Source organism: Pongo pygmaeus, chromosome 15 (genome assembly GCF_028885625.2).
Source record: "Pongo pygmaeus isolate AG05252 chromosome 15, NHGRI_mPonPyg2-v2.0_pri, whole genome shotgun sequence".
Taxonomy (NCBI): Eukaryota; Metazoa; Chordata; class Mammalia; order Primates; family Hominidae; genus Pongo; species Pongo pygmaeus.
In genome coordinates, this window is record NC_072388.2 from 33,026,101 (window position 1) to 33,039,401 (window position 13,301).

Genomic DNA, 13,301 nt, shown 5'->3' on the forward strand with positions numbered 1-13,301 from the left:
AGGTGTGAGACACCACACCCGGACCATTTTCTAGAATTCTATTTACTTATTTAATATATTGCAAAGAGGAAATCAGAAAGAAAGAAAACATCCAGCTCAGAACAGGAAGCTTTTTTGTTTGTTGTGGCAATGTTACTGAATGACACTTGAATTAATCCCAAAACATTTTTTTTGCAGCTAGAGCATAAGACACCTATCTAAATCAGTCACATGGTAATTCTTAAGAACTGCTATACTGCGATAAATATCATATAAAACATTTTTCTCTAGCAGGTAGATAAAAACAAAACAATGAAGTATTTAAATGCTTTCAAAATAAAAATAAACAGGATCTGCTTTGAAGTCAAAAAAATAAGGAGAGGGCCAAGCGCCATGGCTCATGCCTGTAATCCCAGCACTTTGGGAGGCTGAGCTCGGTTGGCGGATCACTTGAGGTCAGGAGTTTGAAACCAGCCTGGCTAACATAGTGAAACCCCGTTTCTACTAAAAAATACAAAAGATTAGCTGGGCATGGTGGTGCGTGCCTGTAATCCCAGCTACTCAGGAAGGCCGAGGCAGGAGAATCACTTGAACCTGGGAGGTGGAGGTTGCAGTGAGCTGAGATCATGCGACTGCACTCCAGCAAGGCTCCATCTCAAAATAATAAAATAATAATAATAATAATGATAATAATAATAATAATGAGATGGCTGGGTGTGGTGGCTCATGCCTGTAATCCCAACACTTTGGGAGCCCTAGGTGGGTGGATCGCTTGAGGTCAGGAGTTTGAGACCAGCCTGGCCAATATGGTGAAACCCTGTCTCTACCAAAAAACACAAAAATTAGGCAGGCATGGTGGCGCGTGCCTGTAGTCCCACCTACTCGGGAGGTTGAGGTGGGAGAATTGTCTGAGCCCTTGGAAGCGAAGGTTGCAGTGAGCCGAGATCACACCATTTTACTCCAGCAGCCTGGGTCACAGAGTGAGACTCCGTCTCAGAAAAAAAAAAAGAAAAAAAAAATGCTGGGCGCGGTGGCTCATGCCTGTAATCTGAGCACTTTGGGAGGCTGAGGCGGGCAAATCATGAGGTCAGGAGTTCGAGACAAGCCTGGCCAACACAGTGAAACCCCATCTCTACTAAAAGTACAAAAATTTAGCTGGGCATAGTGGTGGATGCCTGTAATCCCAGCTACTCGGGAGGCTGAGGCAGGAGAATCGCTGAAACCCAGAAGGCGGAGGTTGCAGTGAGCTGAGATGGTGCCACTGTTCTCCAGCCAGGGGGACAGAGTTAGACTCCGTCTCAAAAAATAATAATAATAATGAGAGAAGTATTGCAGTCAACTTCCTAATAATAAATAATTCTACTATGGCAAATATTGAAAGTAGACACATGACTCAATATATAATAGTATTTTAAAAAATTATTAATCCACAATTTTGTTTTCCTTTTAAGCCTAAAAAAAGGAAAGCCAGATACTTTTTTTCCTTTTTAATTTTTTTTTTTTTTTTTTTAAGACAGTCTCACTCTGTTGCCCAGGGTGGAGTGCAGTGGTGCCATCTTGGCTCATGGCAACCTTCTGCCTCCCGGGTTCCAGTGATTCTTGTGCCTCAGCCTCCTGAGTAGATAGGATTACAGGTGAGCACCACTGTGCCTGGCTAATTTTTGTATTTTTAGGAGAGACGGGGTTTTGCCATGTTGGTCAGGCTGGTCTCAAACTCCTAGCCTCAAGTGATCTGCCTGCCTTGGCCTCCCAAAATGCTGGGATTACAGGTGTGAGCCACTGCGACTGGTCCCCAGGTACATTTTTAAATCTTTTTTTTTTTTTTTTTTTGAGACGGAGTCTCGCTCTATTGCCCAGGCTGGAGTGCAGCGGCGTGATCTCTAACTGCAACCTCCGCTGCCTGGGTTCAACAGAGTCTCGTGCCTAAGCCTCCTGAGTAACTGGGATTATAGGCACGTGCCACCATACCCTGCTAATTTTTATATTTTTAGTAGAGACGGCGTTTCACCATGTTGGCCAGGCTGGTCTTGAACTCCTGACCTCAAGTGATCCGCCCACCTAGGCCTCCCAAAGTGCTGGGATTACAGGTCTGAGCCACCACACCCAGCCACATTTTAAAATCTAAATATAACCAGGCGCAGTGGCTCATGCCTATAATCCCAGCACTTTGGGAGGCCTAGGTGGGTGTATTGCTTGAGCTTGGGAGTATAAGACCAGCCTAGGCAATACAGCGAAACCCCATCTCTATTAAAAAACCAAAAAACAAAAATAATAAAATCTGAATATATTTCAAATTAGGAAAATGGTTAACACCTGTTTTGTTAGCCTATTATCACTTTCCCTCTCACGTATCTATATATTCCTTCATAATATAATTGTCATCAATAAGCAGTCATGAGTAAAGGGAATCTCACTTTTTCTCTCCATGTTTGATCTATTACTGTTTTACATATAAAAGGTTAAAACATTAATCTTCACATAAAACTCTATTCCACTTATTTCATGAATCAGGACATAAGACACCTTTCATATCATCTTATTTCTTGTGTGGTACAGTTAAGTTTTATGATTTCTGGAACAAAATACTCTGCTGCCATTTCTACCTTTTATATTTATTTATTTATTATATTTATTTATTTTGAGACAGAGTCTCACTCTGTGGCCCAGGCTGGAGTGCAGTGGTGCGATCTCAGCTCCCTGCAACCTCCACCTCCCAAGTTTAAGCGATTCTCCTGCCTCAGCCTCCTGAGTAGCTGGGATTACAGGCACAAGCCACCACACCCAGCTAATTTTTGTATTTTTAGTAGATACGGGGTTTCGCCATGTTCACCAGGCTGGTCTCGAACTCCTGACCACCTGTCTCCTGAGTAGCTGGTTACAGGCATGAGCCACCACGCCTGGCCCATTTCTACCTTTTATAAAACTAGGTCTAGGCCGGGCATGGTGGCTCATGCCTGTCACCCCAGCACTTTGGGAGGCCGAGGCAGGCGGATCACCTAAGGTCAGGAGAGGTGGCGTGCACCTGTCATCCCAGCTACTCGGGAGGCTGAGGCAGAAGAATCACTTGAACCTGGGAGGCAGAGGTTGCAGTGAGCCGAGATTGGGCCATTGCACTCCCACCTGGGCAACCAACAAGAGCGAAACTCCGTCTCAAATAAATAAATACAAATTTAAAACATAAAAATTAAAAGTAAAACTAGGTCTAATTATGCCAGTTTGAGAACTGCCTTTCTCTTTGCCTGGTGATTTAGTTTGTAATTTAAAAAAAATAAAGTCCCCATGAGCTCACAGGAACACATATTGAGGAGGCTTTGGGCTACATACCCAAGAATTTTGTAATTCACTCAGTAACCATCAAGTTTCAAGGGAAATATTTGAAATTCCACTATTAAGAACACATAAAATGAGAGAAAATGTGCCCCAATAATATACCATTAACATAAGTGCTTTTTCACATGTAAGGGAAAAATGACTACTCATTTGAATGAAAATGTTTCAAATTTTTCTGTAATGCCAGATAAACTACTAAATTGCTATGTATGCATAATCAAATTAGCTGTCAGAAATCAAGAGTAAATGAAAAATGTCTAGATAAAGGGTAATCAAAGCTGCTTCCTGGTGAACATGTCTAGAGTACACGTAAGAAAATCTAGGCTGGGCGAGGTGGCTCATGCCTGTAATCCCAGCACTTTGGGAGGCCGAGGTGGGTGGATCATTTGAGGTCAGGAGTTCGAGACCAGCTTGGCCAACATAGTGAAACCCCGTCTCTACTAAAAATACAAAAATTAGCTGGGCATGGTGGCGGGTTCCTGTAATCCCAGCTACATGGAGACTGAGGCAGGACAATCACTTGAATCTGGGAGGCGGAGATTACAGTGAGCTGAGATTGTGCCACTGAACTCCAGCCTGGGCAATAGAGTGAGACTCAGTCTCAAAGTAAATAAGTAAAATTAATAAATAAAAATACAAAAATTAGCCGGGCGTGGTGGTGCACACTTGTAATCCCAGCTACTCCAGAGGCTGAGGCATAAGAGATGCCTGAACCCGGAAGTGGAGGTTGCAGTGAGCCAAGATCACATTATTGCACTCCAGCCTGGGCGACAGGGCGAGACTGTCTCAAAAAAAAAGAAAGGAAAAGAAAATCTAATAAACTAAACGAAAAAAATAAAAATTCAACTGGCATTTTTTTTTTTTTTTTTTTTTTGAAACAGGGTCTTGCTCTGTCGCCCAGGCTGGAGTGCAATGGCGCAATCTGGCTCTCCTGGGCTCAAGTGATCCGCCTGGCTTAGCCTCCCAAGTAGCTGGGACCATAGGTCTGCGCCACCTCACCCAGCTAATTTCTGTATTTTTTGTAGAATGGGGTTTTGCTATGTTGCCTATGCTGTTCTTGAATTCCTGAACTCAAGCAATCCACTCACCTTGGCTTCCCAAAGTGCTGGGATTATAGGTGTTAGCCACCGTGCCCAGCTGGCATTTAATTTTTTAAGAGTACTTTGCTTATCAAATTCTTGTTCTTATAACTTATTACTTGTTACAATAATCTAAAAAAAATAGAGGTCAATAAACCTTCTCTTGGCCAGGCACACTGGGTCACACCTGTAATTCCATCACTTTGGGAGGCTGAGGCAGGTGGATCACTTCAGGTCAGGAGTTCGAGACCAGCTTGGCCAACATAGTGAAACCCTGTCTCTATTAAAAATACAAAAATTAGCTGGGTGTGGTGGTGGGCGCCTGTAATCCCAGCTACTCAGCTACTCACGAGGCTGAGGCAGGAGAATCGCTTGAACCCGGGAGGTGGAGGTTGCAGTGAGGTGAGATTGCACTCCAGCCTGGGTGACACAGCGAGACTCCTGTCTCAAAAAAAAAAAAAAAAAACAGGAAAAAATTTCTTTGTGAACCTTTAATGATACAGGTACTGTCAACAGCAAGTATGATTTCCTTAAATACTAATAATACTGCAGACACCTCCCTGAGATACAGTAATACCTATTTACAGTTCAGCTCTTTTACATACCTTTTATTAAAACAAACAAAAAACAACCCAAACCCTGAAAGTACACCACAAAGTTATTTAAACAGCCCCAAAAAATAAGGTTCATGTGTTCAGGCATTTTGCTCTCAAGCTTTCACTCTGGGCCTATTTATTTGCTTATACGTAATTATAACAAATCTGGTTTTCCAAATCCACGAGATGAAAAGCAACTATTAGCAGAAGCTGCTATAGACAAAGCATACTGATAGTAGCAAAATATAATATCTGACAGTTTACATAGTCAAAAGGAGGCTCATGCCTGTAATCCCAGCACTTTGGGAGGCCGAGACAGGCGGATCATGAGGTCAGGAGATGGAGACCATCCTGGCTAACACGGTGAAACCCCATCTCTACTAAAAATACAAAAAATTAGCTGGGCGTGGTGGCGGACACCTGTAGTCCCAGCTACTCAGGAGACTGAGGCAGGAGAATGGCATGAATCCGGAAGGCAGAGCTTGCAGTGAGCCAAGATCGCGTCACTGCACTCCAGCCTGGGTGACAGAGCAAGACTCCATCTCAAAAAAAAAAAAAAAAAAAAAGTCAGAAGGAAAGCTATTAAAAAGGCTTAAAAAGCCAAATTTGATCTTTCCGAGGTTTACTTAAGACCACTCATATACTTCGTAAGATCCTCAAGTCAGTACGCTAATACATTATATAATTAAAATTAATAAATGATGATCTTGAGACTTCCATACAGTTCATTCTGTTTAAGTATTACATTTTAATATTAGCCTATACTTCTGGACAACACGTCCTGGTTTGCTTGGGATTGGCCTATCTCAAGCCTGTTGTCTTGGCATAATCAATAGCTTTCCCTTTCATTTTCAAAAAGTGTTCTGGTTTGGACTAAATCTTAGGATCATCCTACTGAGCCCTTATTATGTGCTAGGAACTATTCCAAGCGCTTTCAGTTATGCTCACAATCCTATGAGATGGAGTACAATTATCCCCATTTTATAGATGTAGTAACTAAGCTTCCAAGAGGTTATATGATTTGTCTAAGACCATCCAATTACTAAATGTTAAAGGGCTCTATGTCAACAACCAAGCAATCTAATGCCAAAGTCCTAGGACTTAACCACTATAACATAAAGTACTATCTCTTCTTAGAAAGATGGGTAGGGGAGGGATATATCCAAGTTTCTGGAAAAGGATTAAGAGACACCAGCTTTCTGTGTCTATACAATCCTTGTTTGGCACAGATTCCATAAGTTTACAATACTGAAATATTTCAGAACATCTTTGAAATATACAACTTTTTAGATTTTTATGAGCATGAGCTTTTTTAGAAAACAATCTTAGGATTGTTTTTCAAATATTCTTGAAAGATGCTACTTTAAAAATATACTAAATAGGGCCGGTGCAGTGGCTCAAGCCCATAATCCCAGCACTTTGGGAGGCCAAGGTGGGCGGATCTCCTATGGTCAGGAGTTCAAGACCAGCCTAGCCAACATGTTGAAACCCCATCTCTATATATACACTAAATAAGCTCAGCCCAGTGGTTCACACCTATAATCCCAGTGCTTTGGGAGGTTGAGATTGGTGGATTGCTTAATGCCAGGAATTCAAGACTAGCCTAGACAACACAGTGAGACCCCACCTCAACAATTTTTTTTTTTTTAAATTAGCTGGGCAGGCCGGGCGTGGTGGCTTATGCCTGTAATCGCAGCATTTTGGGAGGCTGAGGCAGGCAGATCACCTGAGGTCAGGAGTTTGAGACCAGCCTGGCCAACATGGTGAAACCCCCTCTCTATTAAAAATACAAAAATTAGCCAGGTGTGGTGGCATATGCCTGTAGTCCTAGCTATTTGGGAGGCTGAGGCAGGAGAATTGCTTGAACCCAGGAGGCAGAGGTTGCAGTGAGCCGAGATCACACCACTGCCCTCCAGCGTGGGTGATAGAGTGACACTCTGTCTCAAAAAAAAAAACAAAAAACAAATTAGCTGGGCATGGTGGTGCATGTCTATAATCCCAGCTGCTCAGGAGGTTGAGGTGGGAGGATCACTTGAGCCCAGGAGTTCAAGGTTATAGTGAGCTATGATTGTGCCACTGCACAGCAGCCTGGGCAATAGAGTGAAACCCTGTCCAAAAAAAGAAAAAAAAAATGTGTGTGTATGTGTATATATATATATGTAGACACATGGAAGTTACAAAAATAGAGGTTCAATGATTTGTAATACATCTTTTAACGAAAACATTTAATATTTATCTACTTACATACAGTAATAAAGAATGAATAGTTTAAACAGATTATTACATTTACATAGCATTTTCCTGTTTTCAAAAACCATTTCCATATTTAGTACTCAGGAAACATATGGTAAACAGATATTACCGTTCCCATACTATGGGTTAAAAAACTGAGGCTTAGAGATTTAATTTGCCAAATTGCATTATGAGAGGAAATTTAAGTGGAGGGATGATTCCTCTAATTCTACATGGAAATAAAGAAATTAGTTGGATGCTCCAGAGCAAAAGAAAAGCCTCAGACTTCTTTATGGGCTGAAAGGAGACAGAACATCCATAAACTCATGCTGTCTTCAAAAGCAGTATTTGAGCTTTTAAAGTGGTGGCTCACGCATGCAATCCTAGCACTTTTGGGAGGCGGAGGTCAGACGACAGCTTGAGCCCAGGAGTTGGAGATCAGCCTAGGCAACATGGCGAAACTCAGTCTCTACAAAAGAGAGACAAAAAAAAAAAAAAAAAATTAGGCATGGTGGTACATGCCTGTAGTCCCAGCTACTTGGGAGGCTGAGGTGAGAGGATCATCTGAGTTGGGAAGGTTGAGTTTGAAGTGAGCTGAAATTTTGCCATTGCACTCCAGCCTGGGCAACAGAGTGAGACCCTGTCTCAAAAAAAAAAAAAAAAAAGGCAACATTTACTGGGACCTGCCTGCCCATCTCTAGCAGCTTCAATACTATTCATAGAAAAATGAACATTCATGTTGTTTTGCATCTCCACCTACTATTAAATGTGCAAGCAAAAACAGGACCTATGAAGAGCAAAATGAGACTGTTTTTTCTGAGTGGCAAACCTAACCGAGTCTTATCAACCTCTTGATGATTTACCATTGTTGAGATTATTCCTTAACAAGAAAACACTTTTAAAAGAATTTCCTCCCAAAGCTTATTTGCCAGATTCCATAAATTAGCTGCTACAAATGTTCTGTATCGGAGAAACTCAAACCCAGGAAGAGGCTTCTCTTCCAATGTACGAAAAAGGCACATTTCAATACACAATGCTGGCCGCACTATTTTAGATAATGATGGAAAACAACAGCTGATAGCTAGTTTGGGACACATGCCAACTGTTCCCATTTGTCTGGAAATGCTAAAATTAATTGATGTAACACTCAGTTTTTAAAGAAAATTGGTATTGATAAATGAGAAAGTATTACCAACTAAAATCCTGAAAAACAGAATAAAGATAATGATGCCTCTTTGATCTGAAATACCAGTTTTTAAACTTTTAATGTTCTGAAGTATAAGTAAACACATCTCAACAGCTTTAAATATTTTCATATATTTTATTTTTTAAACTCTCATAACTTTGCAAGCTAGCAGTAAAATATTGCCTTCAATATTTTACTAATTAGCACCGTATACCTTTTAAAGCTAACTGGAACATTGATTCATTATAAATGATTGTAAAATAAAATGATCATTTCAAATGCCAAATTAATCTCAAATAACAAGTGAACTATTATCTCTTTTTTTGGCTCTACGCACAAAGATGTATTTCAAAGATGAATTTGACTATATTAGTATCAGTTTTGTCAATCTAGCAAATCAAAGTATCACAGTTTAAAGCAATATTTAATCTCTGAAATTACTAGAGGCATACAAGAAAGGAATCAGCTACAAAAACAAAAGATACTACATAACTGATTTATAGTCCCTTATTTTTTAAAAGAATGAGGAAATAACTCAATGAAAAATTCCATGGTACAAGTATCAGTTACACATATGGTTAAGTATATGTCAGTATTCTCTGTTTTGCTTATCAGAGTTTGGCCTTACCAAAAACCATCGAAATGTCCAGGATAACTCACAGGGACAGCTGGAAGCCTGAAATAAAATTGCTCAGTGCAAAAAGATCCCAAACCATTCATATAATTTTAAATGGAAGCCTAGACATTTAATCCCTATTTTTGATGTTCACATCTGAAAAATCTTTCAAAAAGATGGAAAAAATCTAATTATACTAAAATTACTTCCACACATTCAAAAAAAATTTTTAAGGGATATTTTCTTTCCTGTTTTCTGATAAAAGCATTCCTCTGAGCTATGGGGTTAAGTTCTGAGCCACGACTGACTGCTTACTAGCATGCCTGTTTTGCATACCAGTAGAATCAAGTCCAGTTTTGCCATTTGTGGATAACTATGACAAGATACAAAAGCATGTGTTTGCCATAAATAGCCCTGGCTAACAGCAAACCGCTCACACTGAGCAGATCAAATTCTCTATAAGGAGCACAGTCTGGACCATAGCCAAATCCCACTACTAATGTTTAAGACTGCTATATCAATTCCTATTCCAATTCAATTTGCAAAATATATTCAGAAATAGTAGGTGAAATGACTGTTCTGAAACATCAGAAGTATCATTAAACTTCTAAAGGACATTTTATAAATTATTTTCATTACGACCAAATAAACAATAAGAGCTTCCTGCTTCTACTATACAACTACTTAGAAATGTAAATGTGAATAAAAAAATAACTATGCTAATTTATCCAGAGAACAAATCAGATATTGAAAAGTATTTATGCCAAAGTGCAAAAAAATAATTTCTGATCTTCATATTAACACACAGGAAATAAATACACTAACGTTTATAAAAGTACCATTCTTTAACAATGGTATTTTATATTAGTTGGCTTTAAGATAGAATATTTTTTAAACCAAATAAATCCAACAAATCTGGAAAATATCACACATGAATGTTGTACAAAAAAAATTCTCAAATGACCAGTGCAGAGATTAATAATAGCTGTTTTTACCCTAGAAGTTGTTTCACATAACATTTTGCAAAATTTCCAAGGAAAACAAGGCAACATTCTGTAATATGCCACAATTTTTATTGCAACGTGGCCATTTTTGTGAGGGTGGGGAGTTTGATCTCAAAACAATGTTCCATTTAAGGCTCTTTTATACAGAAATTGCCATCATGACTGATATTCAAAATATCTTTAGTGTTGCAGGACTCACATGGTAAACATAAAACTCCTACACTTATTCAGTAGTGTACACTCAATGGAAAACAAAAAGGCATTAATAACAGCTATTTCTTTTAAGAAGATATGCAGGTAACAGGAATGAACACTGAGGTACTAGGATAAGTTGATGACACAGTTAACAAAACTTAATTGGCATTCCTTTTAGGATATTAAACTTCTTACAAAAAGTGCTTTTAATGCATAGTGTTATATCCGTGCTGCCATGTCACAAAAATAGGCTTGCCAAGGCAGGTGAGGTGTATGAATGCTCAAGCCTCACAGAACTGCAATCAAGTGCAACTATAAATAATACTGAAAAAAGTTGACCATCTGACCAGTGGATAATACTTTCAAGGCATTCAATTAGCTTATCCTTTGCAGTATTCTAAGCTATTCACATTGACGATCACATACATTGTAGTGCTTGCTGCAAGGGAGGCATATAACCAGTTGTTTTGGCTAAAATATGACAGGAAGGCATTCCTTGGGTTCTACATAAAAGTAACAGTATTAAACAGTCTAATGGCAATCACTGATAGGCTGCTTAAATAAATGATATTTCCTTCATTCATTGTGTTGGAAGGGCCCAGTGGAAAGGGGGAAATAAAACAAAAAACCAAAACCTAATACTATTCCAATGGACTGAGCTGGAGAAATGGAAGCTCCTTAAGATCCAGATGGCACTTGACTGTCATTTTATAATGGTTTTCCTTCAAGTGAAACTACTACATTGCCTCCCAATTTCTCTCCAAGTGTCGAACGGTCCTTAATATCATCCAAGCCATTTACTTGCCACTCATGTTTAATACCTAAAAAGAAAAAACATTATCCTATTACTTTATTATAATTAATAAAGAATAATTTCTCTGCCCAAAATATTCAAGTTTGTACCTGTAAATTTCTTTTTAATGGCATCTTTAGAGCTAGCATAAATCATCTTGCTTTTTAAAGGTGCACTTTCAGGAGCCCTACAGGAAAAAAAAAAAAAGTATTGAATCCCATTTATAATAAAAACAAAGGTAAGAGTGACTATGATAATAACAATCCTTGCATTTTAAAAGTACTTTTTTCTTTTGTTTTTACACACCAGAATATAAATACTAGGTCTTCTTTCTTAGACTCTTTTGTTTCGTATGTGGCATCGTACAAAGCATATCGGCAATCATTCAGAGGTAGCAACTTCACAAAAGATGTGTAGGGGTCCTCTACAGTATCACCAATGTCACCCACCAAGATCTGCTTTGCTTCCTCTACAATTATTTGTCTTTTGTCATCGCTTAAACAGAAGAGAACTGCTTTCTTTCTCTTTTTGATCTCCTCTTGTGTAGAAGATTTCCTTACTTTCATATCATTAAAAACTTTGATGACTTCATCATTCACTGTAACTCCAGAAGCCTGAAAATAAACACAGAACAGTAATTCAGAACACGTATTTTGGTTTTAACCAAAATTACTGTTTGCCTAGAGAAGACTCACTTTAGTCTGGACATCAAAAATTGCACCGTACCATGTAAGCCGTCCAATCAGATTTGTCACATTTTAAGAATCAGTAGACGATACAGCGAAGGAGTCTAACTCATCCTGCCCATTCATCCTTCTTAAAGGGGTTTGGACGTGGAAGCGAAAGGGACAAATACAAGTTGTCCCATCCCTGAAATGTTTCCTATTTCACTGGGTGATGTCAGAGCTTCAGGAGCGGCAGCAAAAATACCTTCTGTATTGTGTCAACTCGGCTGGCCTTAAAAAAACACTTTTGGATTTCAGTTAATGCTTCTACTATTTTTTTCTTTAAAGTCATCCTAGCCACTGACGTTTCCTCATAAGGAAAGAGAATCAAGTGTAAACTCCAAACCGCCCACGGCCCACAGCTCACATGCAGACACTCCAAAACTAACGGAACGAGTGTAAAAGCTTTTACGGCGAGAAAGCATTTTAAAAAGTGTTTTCCCTCTTCCTTAATCTTCCCGTAAGGGTTTTATTACAGGCCGTCCAGCCCCTGACCCACACAGCCTTCGCAGCACGTACCAATTTTAAAGCCTCGCGTGTTAAGTAAAATTAGGAAGCGAAGGGCAAACGCGGCGCGAGCGGCTGCAGTCCGCAGACCCTCTCGCGCCCCCGCCCGCCCGGCCCCAACCCCGACCCCCAACCTGCGCCGGCGCCCGGGCCCTCCCCGCCCCTCAAAATCCAAAGAGCAGCAGGGCAGGGCCTGACGGCCGGAGGGCAGGCCGGTCGGCTGGAGAGCAGCGGAGCCGCAGAGCAGAAGCGCCCACCTTGGAGGCCAAAATCAGGTTAAAATGGCGGCCTCACTCCCGGGGCCGTGCGGGGCCACGCGGGGGGCTTTTCTCGCCTCGCCGCAGCCTCCCGGCCAGCGCGCTCGTCTTACCATAGTGCCCTCGGCTGTGGCTGCGGCGGCAGCTCGGGCTCCGGCTCTGTGGCACTGGGAGGAGAAGGAGGGGCGGGCGAGCGGGTGGGCAGCGGAGAGTGCGGGGCACGCCGGGAGCTGCAGCCCGAGGGAGGTGGCGGGGCTCGGCGGGCCGCAGGCAGCAGGCGGGGCGGTCACGTGGGCACGCCGGGTCCCCTGCCGGCGCCACCCGCTCCCAGGCCGGCCCTTCTGTCTCGCGGCCCCGGCTCCCCGGCTGCCCGCGTCCTCGGCCTGACCCCAGAGCGCGAGCCCTGCAGGCCCGGTGGAGGGGGGCGGCGGCGCGGTGGTAGCGGAGCCCGGGAGCCCGGCAGAGCCGCCTCCAGCCCCCGGGCATCACCCGTCAGCCGGCGGGAGAGAGTGCTGGGCTCCCAGAGGGGCTTTTCCACCGCCTCCATAGGGCCCTGCGCCAGGGGTGGGTGAGTGTGAGAGGAACTCCTGCGAAGGTGTCTTTCCGTATTTACCTGTGGTTTCCCCGAAAGAGGCTGGATTTCGACATTTTGAGTCTTTTTGGAAAACCCCCAGTTGTTTAGAGATAAATGAGAATAAACACTACACGGGATTGCCCCAGTTGATAGTACTTAGCAAAAACAAAATGATACGCAGTGTTGGTAAATCACTTTTCAAAACTCTAGTTGAAATAATAATTATGA

At 41.5% G+C, this 13,301-nt stretch overlaps 1 protein-coding gene across 2 annotated transcripts; it reads right to left on the bottom strand.

Moving 5' to 3' along the window:
• Positions 1 to 8,523: 8,523 nt before the first annotated feature.
• Positions 8,524 to 12,887, bottom strand: CFL2 (cofilin 2). Of its 2 annotated transcripts, none has more exons than XM_054447903.2 (4): positions 12,613 to 12,887; positions 11,317 to 11,624; positions 11,121 to 11,197; positions 8,524 to 11,038 (listed from the first exon to the last, which is right to left on the bottom strand). In XM_054447903.2, the coding sequence occupies exons 1-4, from the start codon at positions 12,613 to 12,615 to the stop codon at positions 10,926 to 10,928; spliced, it is 501 nt and encodes a 166-aa protein (XP_054303878.1). In that variant the 5' UTR covers positions 12,616 to 12,887; the 3' UTR covers positions 8,524 to 10,925. The 2 variants fall into 2 exon arrangements, with proteins under 2 accessions (XP_054303878.1, XP_054303879.1); XM_054447904.2 differs by lacking the exon at positions 12,613 to 12,887 and adding an exon at positions 11,737 to 12,208.
• Positions 12,888 to 13,301: the final 414 nt, after the last annotated feature.

What these genes read in the sequence shown, in the direction of transcription:
- CFL2 (XM_054447903.2), bottom strand. An exon ending in GACCTAGTATTTATATTCTG is followed by an intron (nt 11,198 to 11,316) that starts GTGTGTAAAAAC and finishes TTTTTCCTGTAG; the next exon opens with GGCTCCTGAAAGTGCACCTT. An exon ending in CATTAAAAAGAAATTTACAG is followed by an intron (nt 11,039 to 11,120) that starts GTACAAACTTGA and finishes TTTTCTTTTTAG; the next exon opens with GTATTAAACATGAGTGGCAA.